Source organism: Dasypus novemcinctus, chromosome 13 (assembly GCF_030445035.2).
Source record: "Dasypus novemcinctus isolate mDasNov1 chromosome 13, mDasNov1.1.hap2, whole genome shotgun sequence".
Lineage (NCBI taxonomy): Eukaryota > Metazoa > Chordata > Mammalia > Cingulata > Dasypodidae > Dasypus > Dasypus novemcinctus.
Window position 1 is genome coordinate 87,113,226 of NC_080685.1, and position 17,064 is coordinate 87,130,289.

General features: G+C 40.3%; 1 protein-coding gene across 1 annotated transcript; it reads left to right on the forward strand.

The window, feature by feature from the left end:
- Window positions 1-1,672: 1,672 nt before the first annotated feature.
- Window positions 1,673-16,467, forward strand: TIMM17A (translocase of inner mitochondrial membrane 17A). The gene is made up of 6 exons (XM_004481933.5): window positions 1,673-1,774; window positions 4,639-4,738; window positions 5,702-5,765; window positions 9,569-9,697; window positions 10,472-10,582; window positions 12,975-16,467. The coding sequence occupies exons 1-6, from the start codon at window positions 1,749-1,751 to the stop codon at window positions 13,058-13,060; spliced, it is 516 nt and encodes a 171-aa protein (XP_004481990.1). The 5' UTR covers window positions 1,673-1,748; the 3' UTR covers window positions 13,061-16,467.
- Window positions 16,468-17,064: the final 597 nt, after the last annotated feature.

Sequence of the window (17,064 nt, forward strand, 5' to 3'; positions counted from 1 at the left end):
CTTGGGGAAGACTCTGGAACTCCCAGTCTATTTTCTTCCAGGAGCTTCAGTACTCTGGAACCAAATGTAAATGGATACTTTAGAATGGAGACCGATATCTTCTACTTCTAGTCCACAAAAGCTAAAATCTAGGCATTGCCCTGTCAAAAATGTTCCGTTACATTCTTTATCTGCTGCGATTAAAAAAGAGCAAAGGTTGAGAAGGCTAACAATGCTGGCTGGCCACTTGAACAGGGTCTCCCACAACAGTAAACTCTTTTAGGAAAGGGACTTTTGGAAAAGTGAGCTGGGTAATTGCAGCCTAGAAGAGTATGGTCCTCTGCTTTGTGAACTCAGAAACTCAATATTATTAACTCTCCTGATGATTGATCTGATTCTAAAGAGCCAAACTCACAAGAGGCAGATGCATAAAACAAGTTAACTATATAATAGCACAGGTCAGGGCATTCTCTCCTATAGGAAAATCTATTCGGAAACCAAATAAACAGAAGACTGCATAATGAATTTGGACTAAGAAAAAAGGGAGGTGGCTAGAGGTAAAGGCTATTTCATCCAGGCCGTTGTGAGGTCAAGAAAAATATCCCTGCCCCATAAGAATGCAAATCTCTAGTTACTGAAATATTTAGGCCCACTGGGTCTGGACTTCTGAGTAAACATGAAATTATTGCTGTTTCAATTCCTTATTCTAGGCTCCATGTTGCCCAGCTCCCACATTCTCTCTTCATCCTGTACCCTTTGTTAGATTTATGCTTCCTTAATTACATCACACATTTCAATAGGCCTGCTTGAGCTTACACACTTAAATCAGGTGTACTCATGTACAAGACACACATATTGATAATCTTAATTCTATGTAGGATTCAATTCATTTGCTTTCTTTATTTCTAAGCTTTTGGAGGGGGGCCACACTCTTCCCTGCAGTCGCCTATATATTTATTACACCAACTCTTCCATAAAATAAACATATACATATACTTTTTCAAGTGCAGAACGGGGAAGAGCTCCTTGAACAGCCATCTACACAGAGGGGATTTTGTGGACTGTAAGTTCGAAGGAGCCAATGGGTCTCCACACTTTGTCTACCCTTCTCTGGGCTAAGCATCCCGCACACCTTCTAGTGATCATTAGGAGGGAGGCGCAGAAGATTCTTCCCAATGTCTCTCAGATCGAGGGTCCCAGATTGGTCATGGCACTCCAGATGGCTAGTTCCATTCGCAAACATTTATTTACACCTACTACATCCCAGACACTGTGACTATAAAGAAGGAATAAAGCATTGACCCTTACTCCTAAAAGAGCTAAAAGAGCCCAGGGTAGTTGGTCAGATCTTCGCGATTCATGACGAATTAAGGAGTATTAATTCACGATCGACAGCTAAATTATTTAAAAAATAAAACGTATTTAGATGAGCTTTAAAAGTTGAGTGAACCCTGGCGGAATAATACCAGGTTTATCTCAGACCACGAAATCTCCAGCGACAAGGTAACTTGAACTCTTCGCCATACAGGTAACTCCCCCACGCGAGCCAGAACCCGCGCCTCCGCGAGCCTGGGCGGGGCCAGCCCGGGCGCGCCAGGGCCAATGCCCCGCCCCCAGGCCGGCCGAGGAGTCACGGCTCCCATTGGCTGTGGGAGGAAACGGTGGCCCAATCCCCGTAGGCTACAACGCCTTTCTCTCTTGATCATTTCCGCTGCTGGGGTCAGGCTCCGCCCAGTTTGCCGGGCATCGCTGGCGCCGGTGCAGTCAAGATGGAGGAGTACGCACGGGAGCCTTGGTGAGCTTTATGTCCTGCCCTTCCTTGCCGTTCTGCTGCTCCTTTGCCCACGGCCTTCCCTCTCCCCTTCCCGTCTCCCTGGGTGTAAGCCGACCCTAGCCGCGGGCTCGATGACGTGGGCTTACTAACGTGAGCGGCGCGGCTTGAGCGGCCAGTTGGCTTCTCAGCCCTGTACCTCCAGGGCCGCGTGAGGCAGCGTCACGGCCGCAAGCACCCAGCACCCCAGTGACCTTGCGATAGATGGTCTGTAAGGTCCAGACTTGAGCTCGATGGTGTCTCGGAGTCTCTTCGCAACCCAGAGCGCAGTCGGCCTTGGCGGAGTCATTCATAGTTCCCTCCGCCGGCCGAAGTGACCTTGGACGTGTCCCCACGCCTCTGCTCGGTTCCTAGTTGAGAAAGGGAAGATAGGCCTCAGGAGGTGCCAGGCGTGAGGCCTTGTCTGTATGGTGCTGTGTGTCCCACAGGTGAAGGATTTCAAATGAGTGAAACAGGTTTTACCCAAAGGGTCTGGATAAACTCCTGAAGGCTAGAGCCTCGTTTACTTGCTTGAAATTCCCCTTTGAGGGATGGGGGAAACAAAAATTATCTGGAAAATAGTGATGTGTTCCTGAAGAGCCAGGGACAGAAATAAATTAATACATTCATTCGATGACTGAGGATTTTGTATCCAGCACTTTGTTAGATTCAAGGAATAAATGCATGAATAAGTCAGGCACATAACCATAATTATAAAACAGTGTGATTTGCTGTTAGAGAGAGATCCCAAGTTGCCTGAGTTTTAGGCTTCTGGGGTCATAAGTGGAAATCAAATCTAAAACAGCTAATTGGCTGTTTTATTGTATAAGAGCGAGAACAAGTGTTCTCAAGTTGTGAAGGATCCCAAGACTTTAAATTATTAATTTGCCAGCCTATTGGCTGCTTCCTTCCCCACCCCTACCCCCAACGTGGGACATAAGATAAATTCTTCAGTAACTTCCAACTCTTAACTTACCTTCTTCAAGGACACTTGTCCTCTCTTTCATTAGGTTGTACTGCAGTTTGCTTTGATGGTGAGGTAAATGAGAATGAGTTTTCATTCTAATCCATTAGCTAGCCTCTTTTATCTCTTAGTATTTCCTCTGTCTGGAAGCAATACAATTAGTTATGTGGTTAATTTTGTGGTCAAAACTGCTTCAGCAGAGTAGGTGGAGCTCGGTGGTTGACTGCCTGCTTCCCAGGATGGAGGTACTTGTTTCAATCCCATATCTCCTTAAAAAAAAAAATTCTTCAAAATGCCATGTTTTTGTAGATGGGAACAGCATTTCCTCAACTCATCCAAGCTCAAAACTACAAGGTATCTCCCATTCTCTACGCACACACACACTCACACATTCGCACGCACATTTTGTCCAATCTGAATTCCTTCAAAAACTTACACCTTTTTTCAGGATCTTACCTGGGGCCTTAATGCCTATTGCTTCCTAATTGTTTTCCTTACCTCACACATGACTTAATCCTGTTCACTTATCAAAAACTCTAGGCTGTACAATAAAGTGGAAAAAATGTGAGGCTTTGGAATACTAGATTTTTTGTTTAAATTGGTCCTACTTGTTACTACCAATGTGACGTTAGGTAAGTTATTTAATCTCTGAGCTTCAGACAGAGGCTTCTGAGAAATGAGACAAAGATAATACTCTTTTTTTTACAGAGTTAAAAGATTAGGGATTCTATGTGAAATTAATTTTGCTTTCTTGGAATGCATAGGTTTTATGTAAGTTATAGGGCACCTAAAATGTAGTTGATAACTTTTGGTCATCTTAACTGATTTTCCGTTGCCGGCATTTGTCTGTCATTTACTTCATCCTTTCTTTCATATAGCTTCATCCTTTCTTTCATATAGCCCATTATTTCTCTGCAGGAATAATTTTTTTTTAACTGACGTATATAATTCATACATGAGCTTACATAAACAATTAGTGTATAGTAAAAGTTGTTAACTTATAAAATAAACATGCATAACATCATACAGGGGTCCCATATATCACCCCTTCACCAACACCTTGCATTGTTGTGAAACATTTGTTACAAACTGTGCAAGAGCATTGTCAAAATATTACTACTAACTATAGTCCATCTCTTACGTTTGGTGTATTTTTACCCCAACCTACGCTATTTTTTTAATATATATTTTTTATTACAGAGATTGTTAACTTAAAAACAATCATGCACATGTGTGGACTTCCCATGCAGTACCCCTCTAAGCTGGATTACTTCATTTGGAAGTTGGGTTTGCAAATTTATCCTCTAAGTATTGTATATTAGCGTATTCTAATGTATTAAATGAACCTGATACAAACTAAAATCCAAATGCTTGCTTGGATTCAAGCCTGGAAAGAATTTTAGACTTTAAAAAATTTTTAAATCTCTCTTCATCTACAACTGTCTTCACGTGCAGCTTTGAGTCTCAGCTTTAAATTTCATTCCACTTGGAGAGCTTACCTTGATTCCTAGAAGCTTCTATCAGCATTATTGATTTTGATGTAATTTCCTATATTCTTTTTATTTGCTTTTTGCACAGTGCCTGACATACAACAGATAAAATAATTATTAAATTAATGATAAGCTGCTGTAAGAGTAGAGTTTTAAAATTTTTTAAAAAGTGAGAGTTAATGCCAGTTTTGTTCTTTCCAGTCCGGATGACTTGGAACTGAATAGCTTTGGATATATACAGAATGCTCTATGTTTATCTATATTTTATAGGCCAAACATTTATTGGTTTCAGTGAGCCTGAATTGGAATTTGTTGCATCCTTTATTGTGTTAGCAAAGAGGGTTTAATGGATTGTGAATGAGACATACGACTCTCTTTCTCTCTCCCCTCCTTAGCCCCTGGCGAATTGTGGATGACTGTGGTGGGGCTTTCACGATGGGTACCATAGGCGGTGGTATCTTTCAAGCTATCAAAGGTTTCCGCAATTCTCCAGTGGTAAGTGGATGAGTTTTATTCTTTTTTTCTCCCCCCCACCCCTTATCTGCTCTCTGTGTCCCTTTGCTTGTGTGTTCTTCCTGTCCACAGTGGCGCCAGGCATCTGTGTCTCTTTTTGTTGTGTCATCTTGCTGCGTACAGTGCCAGCTCTGCTTGTGTACGGTGCAATTCCTAGGCAGGCTGCACTTTATTCACATGGGGCGCACTCCTTGCGCGTGGGACTCCATTATGTGGGGACACTCCTGCGAGGCACGGCACTCCTTGCACGCATCAGCACTGCACATGGGCCAGCTCACCATACAGGTCAGGAGGCCCTGGGTTTGAACCCTGGACCTCCCATGTGGTAGGCAGACTACTCTTATCAATTGAGCCAAATCTGCTTCCTTTTTTCTTAAAAATTTATTTTAAATTCCCCCCCCTCCCCGCCCGTTTCTCCCTGTTGTCTATTCTCTGTGCCCATTCTCTGTGTGTTCTTCTGTATCAGCTTATAATCTCATTAGACAGCTCCAGGAACCAATCCTGGGACCTTCCAGAGTGGGGGAGTGGCCATTACTCTCTTGCGCCACCTCAACTCCCTGTTCTGCTATTCTTCTTATTTTCTCTCTTTTGTTTCTTTCGTTGCGTCATCTTGCTGTGCCAGCTCTCAGCATCGGCCAGCATTCCTGTGCAGGGTGGCTTTTCCACGCTGGACAGCATTCCCACACAGGGGGCACTCCTGCAAGGGCCAGCTTGTCACATGGGCCTGCTTGCCCTCACCAGGAGGCCCTGGGCATCAAACCCTGGACCTCCCGTATGGTAGACAGGAGCCCAATTGGTTGAGCCACGTCCATTTTCCCTAGTTTTATTCTTTCATCACTTGAAACCTAGGTTTGGTAACAGAATTGTTAGCCCCATCAAGTGGCCTAGAACTGTATTATTATTCTAATATGTGGTGTTTTGGTTGTTACCTTTGTTTCCTAACAGGGAGTAAACCACAGACTACGAGGGAGTTTGGCAGCTATTAAAACCAGGGCTCCACAGTTGGGAGGTGAGCAGAAATTTTTCCACTTGTACTCTAGCCCATTTTTTCCTATTTCTTTGAAGATGTAACTCTTGACTCATCATCTTTTATAGACTATACCAATTGGTGATCTTAGTTTGGTCTAATATTTGCCACAAACTAATACCCCTGTATGTTCTTTTTTTCTTTAATCTGATTTAATTTTTTGCAAAATTTTTTAATTTTTTATTTCCCTCCCCTTTCCCACCCCAGTTGTCTGCTCTCTGTATCCATTCGCTATGTGTTCTTCTGTATCTGCTTTGTATTCTTGTCAGCGGCACCCAGAATCTGTGTCTCTTTTCGTTGCATCATCTTGCTGCATCAGCTCGCCATGTGTGCGGTGCCATTCCTGGGAAGGTTGCATTTTTTTCACGCTGGGCGGCTCTCCTTACGGGGCGCAGTACTTGTGCGTGGGGCTCCCCTATGCGGGGGACACCCCTGCGTGGCACTGGCACTCCTTGCTCACATCAGCACTGCGGGTGGGCCAGCTCATCACACGGATTAGGAGGCCCTGGCTTTGAACCTTGGACCTCCCATGTGGTAGGTGGACACCCTAACCGTTGGGCCAAATCCACTTCCCTCTGTATGTTCTTCTTGATTTATATTATTTTCACGAAGTTACTTTGAGTTATACCCATTTAAATATCTGTGTCGGTCCTTCAAACTCAGTGATTCTCCCCCCCCAGATTCATAAGGAAGACTGTTTAAAGCTCAGGTTCGTGAGAGTTAGTTATAATAGCTTCTGGGGTAACAAAAGCATCAGTGATGTCATCTGTAAGATTGGGGTTCTGCAGAGAGAGAAACTGATCAAGCTGATTGAGCTCTTATCCAGGATTAGCTTCTGGACATTTTTGCAGAAGACAGTGTAACATTTGAAAAGATTATATTTATTATACTTTTTAAATTTGGTAGTTTAGAAAATGTGGAGAAGGGACATGATGAAAAAAAAAACTTAGCAGTCATAATCACAAAGATACAGTTAAGTTGGAGCTACAGAATATAAGACCTAAAAAAGGCTTAATACTTGCAGTAATTGCTTAGAAAGTTAGCGGGTCAGAAGAAATAGTTTGCTCAGGTTCTGACATCTTGCACTAGGCTGCCCAGGTCTGTGGACATCTACCTTAACCTGCTTGGACTCAAAACTCTTCATTCTCATCAGTAACTCTAGCTTACTCCGGTAGTGATTATTGGGAGATGAGGAAATTTCAGACTGTTGTGAGAAAGTGGAAGAGTCTTGTTTGAAAATTTTGGTGTGGTGATTCTAATATACCTAGACATCATATCTCTCTCTAAGGGTAGAGAATTGCTGTTAGAAGTAAGAACTGGTTTGTTTTCATGTAATATTCATATCTATATTGAATCAAAAATGCTATACTTCTCAACTGGTTCTGTCTTCTAAATTGAATTGATAATGTAAGAACTGGAAATATGTGGTTGAGGCATTTGGTGAAATGCATCTCTTCCCCTTGTTAACATACCATTGCACCTGTTAGACACATTTCAAAGGGTAAAGAATTAAAGTGATTAGAACTCCTGTGGGCAGTTTTTCTTTCTTTAATATTAGATATAACAACTTCTGTCCTATGAAATCATATGTGTTCATTTTAAAAGATTTGAAAAATACAGAAAAACACAAATTATCCGTTATTTCACTCAGATTATGTCAGTTAAAATCTTGGTGTTTTCCAGATTTTTTGTGCACTTGTGTGTGTATGTGTGTGGTTATTGGTGTATTTTATAAAGTTGTTACTGTGTTTAAGTGAAAAGTAATCTGATTTAGCATTGTTTTAAGTTTCATGCTTTAGGAATAAAAAAGAAGAAGGAAAGGTATGACCATACCCTTGGTGGTCCTTAAGTCTATTGGTATTACTCACTTGGCACTTCAGCATGTGTTGGCTTACATCTCTAATCCATTCTGGAAAGACTATTTCTTTTATATTCCCACTGGTGATTTTCATAGAGTAGATGTTTAGTGACAATGAAGAAAGGAAAAAAAAATAGAGGTATGGTGGCAATGTAAAAGAAAATAAGGAAGGGAGAGAGCATTGTAGTTTTATTTGTTGCTCTTAAACAGAGCTCTGATGTTCTGTAAAAGGGATTTGAATATTTTTAAACATATGCAGTTTGACCTTTAAACCTGTGTGCAGGGAAGTGGACTTGGCCCAATGGATAAGCATCCGCCTACCACATAGGAGGTCTGCGGTTCAAACCCGGGGCCTGCTTGACCCATGTGGAGCTGGCCCATGCGCAGTGCTGATGTGTGCAAGGAGTACCCTGCCATGCAGGGGTGTCTACCATGTAGGGGAGCCCCACGTGCAAGACGAGTGCACCCTGCAAGGATAGCCGCCCAGCACAAAAGAAAGTGCAGCCTGCCCAAGAATGCATTGCACACACAGAGAGCTGACACAACAAGATGATGCAACAAAAAGAAACACAGATTCCTGGTGCCGCTGATAAGGATAGAAGCAGTCACAGAAGAACAGGGAAAGCAGACAACTGGGAGCAGGGAGGGAAGGGGAGAGAAATAAATAAAAAATAAATCTTTAAAAAAATAAATAAAACCTGTGTGCAAAGGGTTGTCTAGGTTGTTGAGAATAACTACAAATTTCACAACTTCTGGCACCAACTGGCACCAACTGTATTGGTATCAGAATCTTCAGTCAGCAACTATGAAGACTGTAGTAATTCAATTCAACCAATTCAATTCTTCCTCTACCTAGAGCTAGACCAGACTCCACCACAGTTAAGGACAAAATTGCCCTACAGGTACCAGTCGCAAATTTGGGGGCCCAGGCAACCCACACTTCTGACCAACTGGTTACAAATTAAGAGTTTCCTACCACCTCCTCAGGTTAGAAAAAATTCACTAGAACTACTTCACAGAACTCACTGAAATTACTATATTTTTCATTATAGTTTTATCATAGTAAAAGGATACAAATAAAAAGCCGTAACAAACATACACGTACTAGGGTGAGGTCCAGTAGCATCTCAAACACAATCTAATGTGTCCTCTCCACATGGAGTCAGAATACATTACCCTCCCAGCAGAGTAGCAACATATTTTCTCAATGATGGATTCTTGCTGGAGCTTCCAGTCCCCTGAGTTTATTTGGAGCCTCATTACTGTGGGCAAGATTGATGAAATCATTGCCCACATAGCTAAACTCAATTTGCTGTCCCCCACCTCTCCCAGAGATTAGGGAGGTGGGCTGATATGACCTTGGCTTAAAACTCCAACCCCCTAGTCACATGGTTGGTGTTTTCTGGGAGGCCAGCCCCCACTCTCAGACTGCAGGTATGGCTGACCCCTCCCTTCCATTAACATATTAACTATCAGGTCTGTTCTGGGGCCCACCTGGAAGAACAAAAGATAATCCTCTCACAGAAAATTCCAAAGGTTCAGAGGTTGCTTCCTAGGAAACTGGACAAAGACCAGCCAAGTTTTTCAGTATTCTGCAGCCTGACTTATTTTAGGCATTCACTGGTTATATTCTTAAAACTCTGATACTCCAAAAAAATATATGCAAAAACAATAGAACTTTGAAAAAGCATCATACAAAGTAAGAGTATTTATTAGTATTATTTTTTAAATAAATAAAGCTTGGGTTGTATTTATCAGCTGGAAAATTAACAGTGGCCCAAAGCCTAAAAGAAATAAGCCAGTGGTGTTATTTAAACTTATTTTTGACTATAACATTTTAAATATAGGATAAAGAGTGAAGTTGAAAATTGTGTGTGTGCTGTATATAGATAGATATTGATATAGATATATGTATTTTTTTTAATAGGTAGCTTTGCAGTTTGGGGAGGTCTCTTTTCTATGATTGACTGCAGTATGGTTCAAGTCAGAGGGAAAGAAGATCCCTGGAACTCCATCACAAGTGGTGCCTTAACAGGAGCCATACTGGCAGCAAGAAGTAAGCTATCATTATAGACATTCTTGTAGAAGCAACAACCCCTCTGTCTTAATTTAGTGACAGCTGTAATACGTACAGACTGATCATTGCTTAATTTGGTATAGCATGAATGTATATAGTGATTTGGGGAAAATGTAAAGAATCTATTTAATTGAAATGTTTGAGAATGAAAGAGCATGGAGCACTAACCTTTTTATGTGGCAGTGATAAAAAGTAGTGTGTCCCAGTTCTGCCATTTACTAGCTGAGTAACTGGGCAATTTGCCACATTTTCTGTGCCTTTATTTCCGTCTCATCAGTAACCTGGAATAATAGTACCTGCCATATAGAGTTGTTAGGAATTGGGAGCTTACAACCATCTTCTGGGTCTTTTGGGTAGAGAGCAACCAAGAATTCCTTTGGGCTTAATGGTCCAGAACAGGGGTTAGCAAACTTTTTCTGTAGAGGATGATGTAGCAAATATTTTAGGCTTTGTAAGCCGTATGGTCTTTGTCATAACTACTCAGCTCTTTCGTCATAGTGTAAGAGCTGCCATAGACAATATGTAAATGACAATATGTAACACATGGCTGTGTTACAGTAAATCTTTATTTACAAAAACAGGTAGCTGGCTGGCTTTGATCTGCAGCCATAGTTTGCTGCCCTCTGATCTTGCCTAAGAGGAGAAGAAAGTTTGAGAATAAAAGGAGCAAATAGCCATGTGGACAGATATCTCTTTTACTATATCTTAGGTTAAACTAGATTTTTATTAATCACTTTGTTGTTATTTTTTCAGATGGACCAGTGGCGATGGTTGGATCAGCCGCGATGGGTGGTATTCTCCTAGCTTTAATTGAAGGAGCTGGTATCTTGTTGACAAGGTTTGCCTCTACGCAGTTTCCCAATGGTGAGTCTTCCTACTAAATACCATAGCTCAGACATTTTGAAATGGTTTCCTAATGTTTGTTTCTACATGTATTAACAAGCTGTGATTTATGAGAATTATGATAATAGGCTCTGGTTCTATTTGAAAACTTAGACATGGGTGCAATCATTGTGTTTAGCAACAGATAATCTTATAGTTTACAGGTTTTATCAATGTTCATTTGCTTATTCTAAGAAATTTCTGGTCATTTCAGAGGAAGAAAGGCCCTTGCAGGTATATAACAATTGTGATAGTCATCAGCATCTTACTGTGCATCTGTATATGAGGCACTATTCCAGGTGCTGGAGGTGCTGGGGTTATGGTGATGAACAGGATAATTAATCCTTGCCCTCAAGGTCCTACCGTCTGGTAGAGGAAGACAGACTAACACATTAACAGATAAATGAGATTATTACAGATAGTGGTTGCTTTGAGGAAAGTAAACTAGAGGGGTAGAAAGTGACTTATTTTTGGAAGGCCTCTGGGATTCTCAGGGAACTTCCTTTAAGAAGGTGATAATGTCATTTGTTGCTAATTATCATTTTTTCCTCTTACCTGCTGCATAGGGGAAGTTAAATCGTGGGCTCAAAAACATTACATGGTCATGGTGTATCTGCTTTTAGCTGTTATCTCATTCAATTACTTTTAACCATAGAGAACCTCATTTGTCTAAACAAGAATATTTCTTGACATCAGAGAGAATAGAAAGATGTTGTGAGGTTTTAGTAGCAATGTAGTGACATTTGGGAAAGGGAATATGCAGAATAGTGAGATATGTTGAAAATTATTTTTGGTGTGAGGAAAAGATGCAGCTGAGTTAGCACTTTATTATAATGGTCAAACTCTAATTTTGCTTTTTAGTTTGTTTTTGCCAGTTTAGTGTAAAAGACTGCAAATAAAGCAGGTATAGAGTTCCATATTCAGAAATTGATTTTTTAAAGACTTGTTACATTGTCTTGTAGAAATTAAAATTATCCTTGACTATTTTAGACTTTTGTCCTCAGAAGTGATTTTTTGAGTAGTCAAAACTCAGCATTTGGGAAACGGACTTTGGCCCATTGGTTAGGGCGTCCGTCTACCACATGGGAGGCCCGCGGTTCAGGCCCCGGGCCTCCTTGACCCGGGTGGAGCTGGCTGATGCGCGCAAGGAGTGCCGTGCTACACAGGGGTGTCCCCCGCGTAGGGGAGCCCCACGCGCAAGGAGTGCACCCATAAGGAGAGCCGCCCAGCGCGAAGGAGGGAGCAGCCTGCCAAGGAACGGCGCCGCCCACACTTCCTGTGCCGCTGACGACAACAGAAGCGGACAAAGAAACAAGAGGCAGCAAAAAGACACAGAAAACAGACAACCAGGGGAGGGGAATTAAATAAAAAAAAAAAAAAAAACAACTCAGCATTTATATAGAAGAAGCCTAAAAGAAGCGTATTCTATTTTAGACAGGAGATGTATTTCTAAAAAGCTGTGAGGGGTAAATCTTTAAAAAGTTAGCCATATTTTTTCCAATTAATTTACATGAAAAAGTTCTTATAACAATGTATAAAGATTAAATAGAATAAAAGATAACTAAATGGTAACAGTGGTGGTTCTTGATTTTTTTCCCCCACCCATTATCTTCTCAGGTTCTATAATGAACACATAGAGCTTTTATGATGAAGTAAAAATACAGTCATTGGAATGAAGCACTTGGAAAGCTTCAGGGAAATTTTACTCCTTAGCCCTTTCTTTTGAGATATTTATTAGTCAGCTTCATTTTCTCTAAAGAAAAAAAGTGATTATTCCCATAAAAGTGTTTTTTTGAAGAACCACATTTTTTAAGAACCACATTTTTTTCTTAGTTCACTGGCCCTCCCATCCTTTGAACACCAGTTACTGTAAGACTTTACTCTACAGCAAGCTAGAAGGTATCTTCCCATTTCAGAGCACCTTCCCTACTTAATTGGTTTATAAATTGAGTTACCAAGTTTTCTTAAAACGTGACTTAGGTACTTATATGTAGGGAAAATTTTAAAACTACTGAGAAATATGTCAAGTGGTGCAAGAGTCTTCCAGTCTAGATATGTGGCTTGTTAACAGCAGTTGCTTTAAAATTTTGTATATTGCTTCTTGCTGTAATTAATCCATCTGGCTTTCTTGGCATAGCATTTGAGAGCTATTCATTCTGGAGCATAAGGGAAGCCAGTCTGTCATCTCTTAACACCAAATTTGAAGATTCTCCAGTACTCATGTGAACTAGACAAAGCTACCAAAAAAATTCAGATTTTAGCTGTAATTTAGTACATTATTTTTAGTGAGTTGATTAGTTCTCTCTACAGAGACTTCATTTTAACTATATTACATCCAGATTATTTTAAAAATACTTTTATTGCTTAATTTCAGGTCCTCAGTTTGTTGACGACCCCTCCCAGTTGCCTTCAACTCAGTTACCATCCTCACCTTTTGGAGACTATCGACAATATCAGTAAGACTGGTGCTTCAGAATTTCTTTAACAGAATGAGCTGTATTTCAAGGAAGATTTTGGAAGACCAAATTACAGTTTTAAAACCATAGGTGGGACAACTATGGCCAAATAGGCTATGAAGACTCATTTAGAACTTTTTTCCTATTTAAAGGAACAAGGGAGGTGGGGAATTTAAAAGATAATGCATTTATTTATTCACATTTGAATTGCATTTGTGATAAAAATAAATGTCTGCTATCATAAAAAGGGAAATCTAATAAGTGCTTAGAAAATGAAGGACCAAAAGGCCAATAACAGTGAAACATGACTATCATTTCCATGGGGACTCCTCTGCTTGGTTTTGAGTGTCCTGTTACTCAAACAATAAAAAACTCTTGGAACTTGCTGTTTCTTTTAAGATAACTTGTAGAATTCTACTGTTTCATCCTTGAACATTGCAAATAATGCAAAGTCCATTCAAAACTGCATTTTATAGTTAGTACCTCATTTCACTTGAAGTGAATTGTGTGTGAGAAGAATTAAGCAGTCAACATGCATCATTTCTAGAGTAAAGGGTGTAGTAAAATATTCTTTACTTTGAAAGTAAGATATGTAATGTCCTGGTTTTGTGTATGTTGGCTACAAAGCTATTACCTTTAAGATGCTGTGCTTTCATTCCTGATTATCAGAAACCTCACCAGAAACAACTTGTTTCCAACACATCTGATTCTATATGAGAAGAATTCATAGAGGGTACAATTGTCATTAGAAAAGTTTGATATTTATTTCGTGCTTGAAAATAAAATATATGCTGTTTTTAATGTGTTTCAAGTCCCCTCATGCTGATATTAAAGAGTGTATTTTGGGATTTGGTTGGACCTGGAAAATGGATTAAGCCAACATTTCAGAACAGGCCATTTTCCTGATTATGTTGGTGTGACATTTCTCCTCACAGAAGGCATCATATTAGTAACTGCCCATTTGCTTCCGTCTGTGTGTAAAGTGGAGAACAAATACATATGGGTGAGTATTGTGAACACATATTTATCTGTGGGCCCAATGCCATACACATTATTTCATTATTAATTGTGGTTTGATGATTTATTAGCTATATAGCTCTTTAAATTTAAATCATAAATACAAGGCTAATGTATATCAGAAGAGCAATTCAAAGCTGGAAACAATGAATTACAGGTCTCCTAAATTCCCTTTTGTAAGTGATATATCAGTTTGGAAAGTGGATTCCAGTTCTATAAGTTCTGGTATGTTTTTGTCATTGTATTGGTTAATGCTAGAGTCTCCAACTCAGCACATCTGAGACAATCCTTGTTACAGATCAATTTTCTGAACTTGGGCTGGAATATACAGGAAGGTTGCAAAGGATGGAAAACCAATTCTTTTTTTTTTTTTTTTTTTTAAGATCCCCCACCACCACCAGTTGTCTGCTCTCTGTGTCCATTTGCTGTGAGTTCTTCTGTGACTGCTTCTATCCTTATCAGCGGCACTGGGAATCTGTGTTTCTTTTTGCTGCGTCATCTTGTTGTGTCAGCTCTACTTTAAATTTTATTCCACCATATGCAGAACACTGTGGAAACGCTTTTAAGAGCTTTTCAAAATTTTCTACTTGGTTGATAGTTTCTTTCTTTTTATGCTATAGATAGAATAGACTGCTCTTGTGGGAAGACCCTTAGTGTTAGAGTATGTCTTGAAGGCAGTGGTCCAAACTTAAACTGCTATGTGCCAGTCTGGAGATGGGAAGTAAAGGTAGACAAATTAAAAGAGGAAAATCCAAACTTTATTTCTTTTATTTTTCCATTTGAAACCCTAAGTACCACCTGTGTTCCTTGCATAGGTGTTTTAAAGCCAACCAAGAACTTTTGCTTATACTGTTTGCTCTTCCTGCCCCCTTTTTTTTATTTTGCTGGCCCATGTCTAGTAGTCTTCTAAGACCCAACTCAGGTGCCTGCTTTGCAGTCTACTTTGACTGAGCTGGGCAGGTCTCCTTTCCCTTTCCTGTAGTCACACTGACCAAGACAGCAAGCAGAGATTTTTAAGGAATTTTTTTTCCCTCACCTCTTCTATGCATTTTATGAAAAAAATTCAAACCTGCAGCAAAGTTGAATATTAAAGTGAATATCTCGGGAAGCGGACTTGGCACAGTGGATAGGGCATCTACCTACTACATGGAGGTCCGCGGTTCGAACCCCAGGCCTCCTTGACCTGTGTGGAGCTGACACACGCACAGTGCTGATGCACACAGGGAGTGCCATTCCACACAGCGGTGTCCCCTGCATAGGGGAACCCCACGCGCAAGGAGTGCGTCCCATAAGGAGAGCCGCCCAGTGCGAAAAGAAAGTGCAGCCTGCCCAGGAATGGCACCGCACACACGGAAAGCTGACGCAGCAAGACGACGCAACAAAAAAAAAAACCCCAAATTCCCGTGCCGCTGACAACAGAAGCAGACAAAAAGAACAACACGCAGCAAAATGGACACAGAGAACCGACAACTCGGGGGGGAGGGAGAGAAATTTTAAAAAAACAATAAAGTGAACATCTGTATACCTACCCCCTAGGTTCTACCAAGTCTTTACAATTAAGTTTAACAAATAATGGAAACAGGTATTGAGGATTCTATGTATTTTTTAAATGCTGATTTAAAATAATTACTCTAAAACTTAAGTTTTGTATACTAGACAAGGGCCCAGAATAAAAGTTGCTTTAATTATCCAAATTGCTTTAATTATCCAGAGTAAATAGTTGGAGAAGCAAGTAGATAGGAAGCTTTCCCCCTGGGTCTTCCATGGAATAATGCAGTTCTTCGATTTCAAGGACAGAATATTCATCAGAAATACCACCATCTGCTTCTTGCTTATATTCTTTGCATCTTGCACTTGGGTGAAGTTAACACGTAATGGTGGATTTCTTATTCAGGGTTTGGAGGACATATGGGTACAGTTGCACCTGCTTGTAAAAATGCATCTGTTTATATATGAAATGTCAGAAGATTTAGAAAAGTTAAAGCTCACTTTCTAAAGTCTAATCACTCTTTAGTTTAAGGGTGAGCAAACTACAGACTACCTGCTTTTATAAATAAGTTTTATAGGAACATAGCCACCCTTATTCATATATGTATTGTCCGTAGGTGCTTTCTACAATGGCAGCGTTGAATCGTTAACTAACACAGGAACAGCAGAACTGAATCTCAATACATGCTGAGATTAAATTTCTTGAGTGCAGGAACCACATTTGATAATAGGTACTCAGTACTGATTAAAGATTCAAATAAATTATAGGCAGGCTATCTATCCTGTTCTAAAGTCTGAAGCTTAAGTATTATGAAATATCTCAGGCATATGGCAATGTATCTAAAAATATTAAATATCCATGTATGTAACCACAGAGCATAAGAAATAAATATACAGTTGAAACCACTTGTGCATAGCTCCCTGATTTCATTCACCTACCTACCCATAAGAGTTAACTATTATCCTGAATTTGCTCCTTTTCATCCCATGTGTTTATATTTTTTAATTTGGGATAATTTAGGCTTACAGAAAAGTTACAAAAGTACAGGTTTCCAATATACCTTTTCTTGTGGTTTGAACCTGTATGTACCCCAGAAAAGAATGTTCTTAAAGCTAATCTTTTCCCGTAGGTATAAGCCTATTGTAAGTAGTACCTTTTGTTGAGGTTATTTCAGTACGATCCAGGGTGGGTCTTAATCTTACTGGAGTCCTTCATAAGAGCGTGAAATTTAGAGAGAAAGCCATGGAAGCAAGAAGCTGAAAGCAAGGAAACCCAGGAGAGAAGGGAAAGACCAGCAGATACCACCATGTCCCTTGCCATGTGACAGAGGAGTCCAGGATCGCTGGTAGCCAGTCTTCGGGAAGAAAGCATAGCCTTGATGAAGCCTTGATTTGGACATTCTCACGGCCTCAAAACTGTAAGCTTTTAAGTTAATTCTGTTGTATCGGCTTTCAGCAGCCTAGCAAACAAAAACACCTTTCCTCTTGCTTTCCCTTATGTTA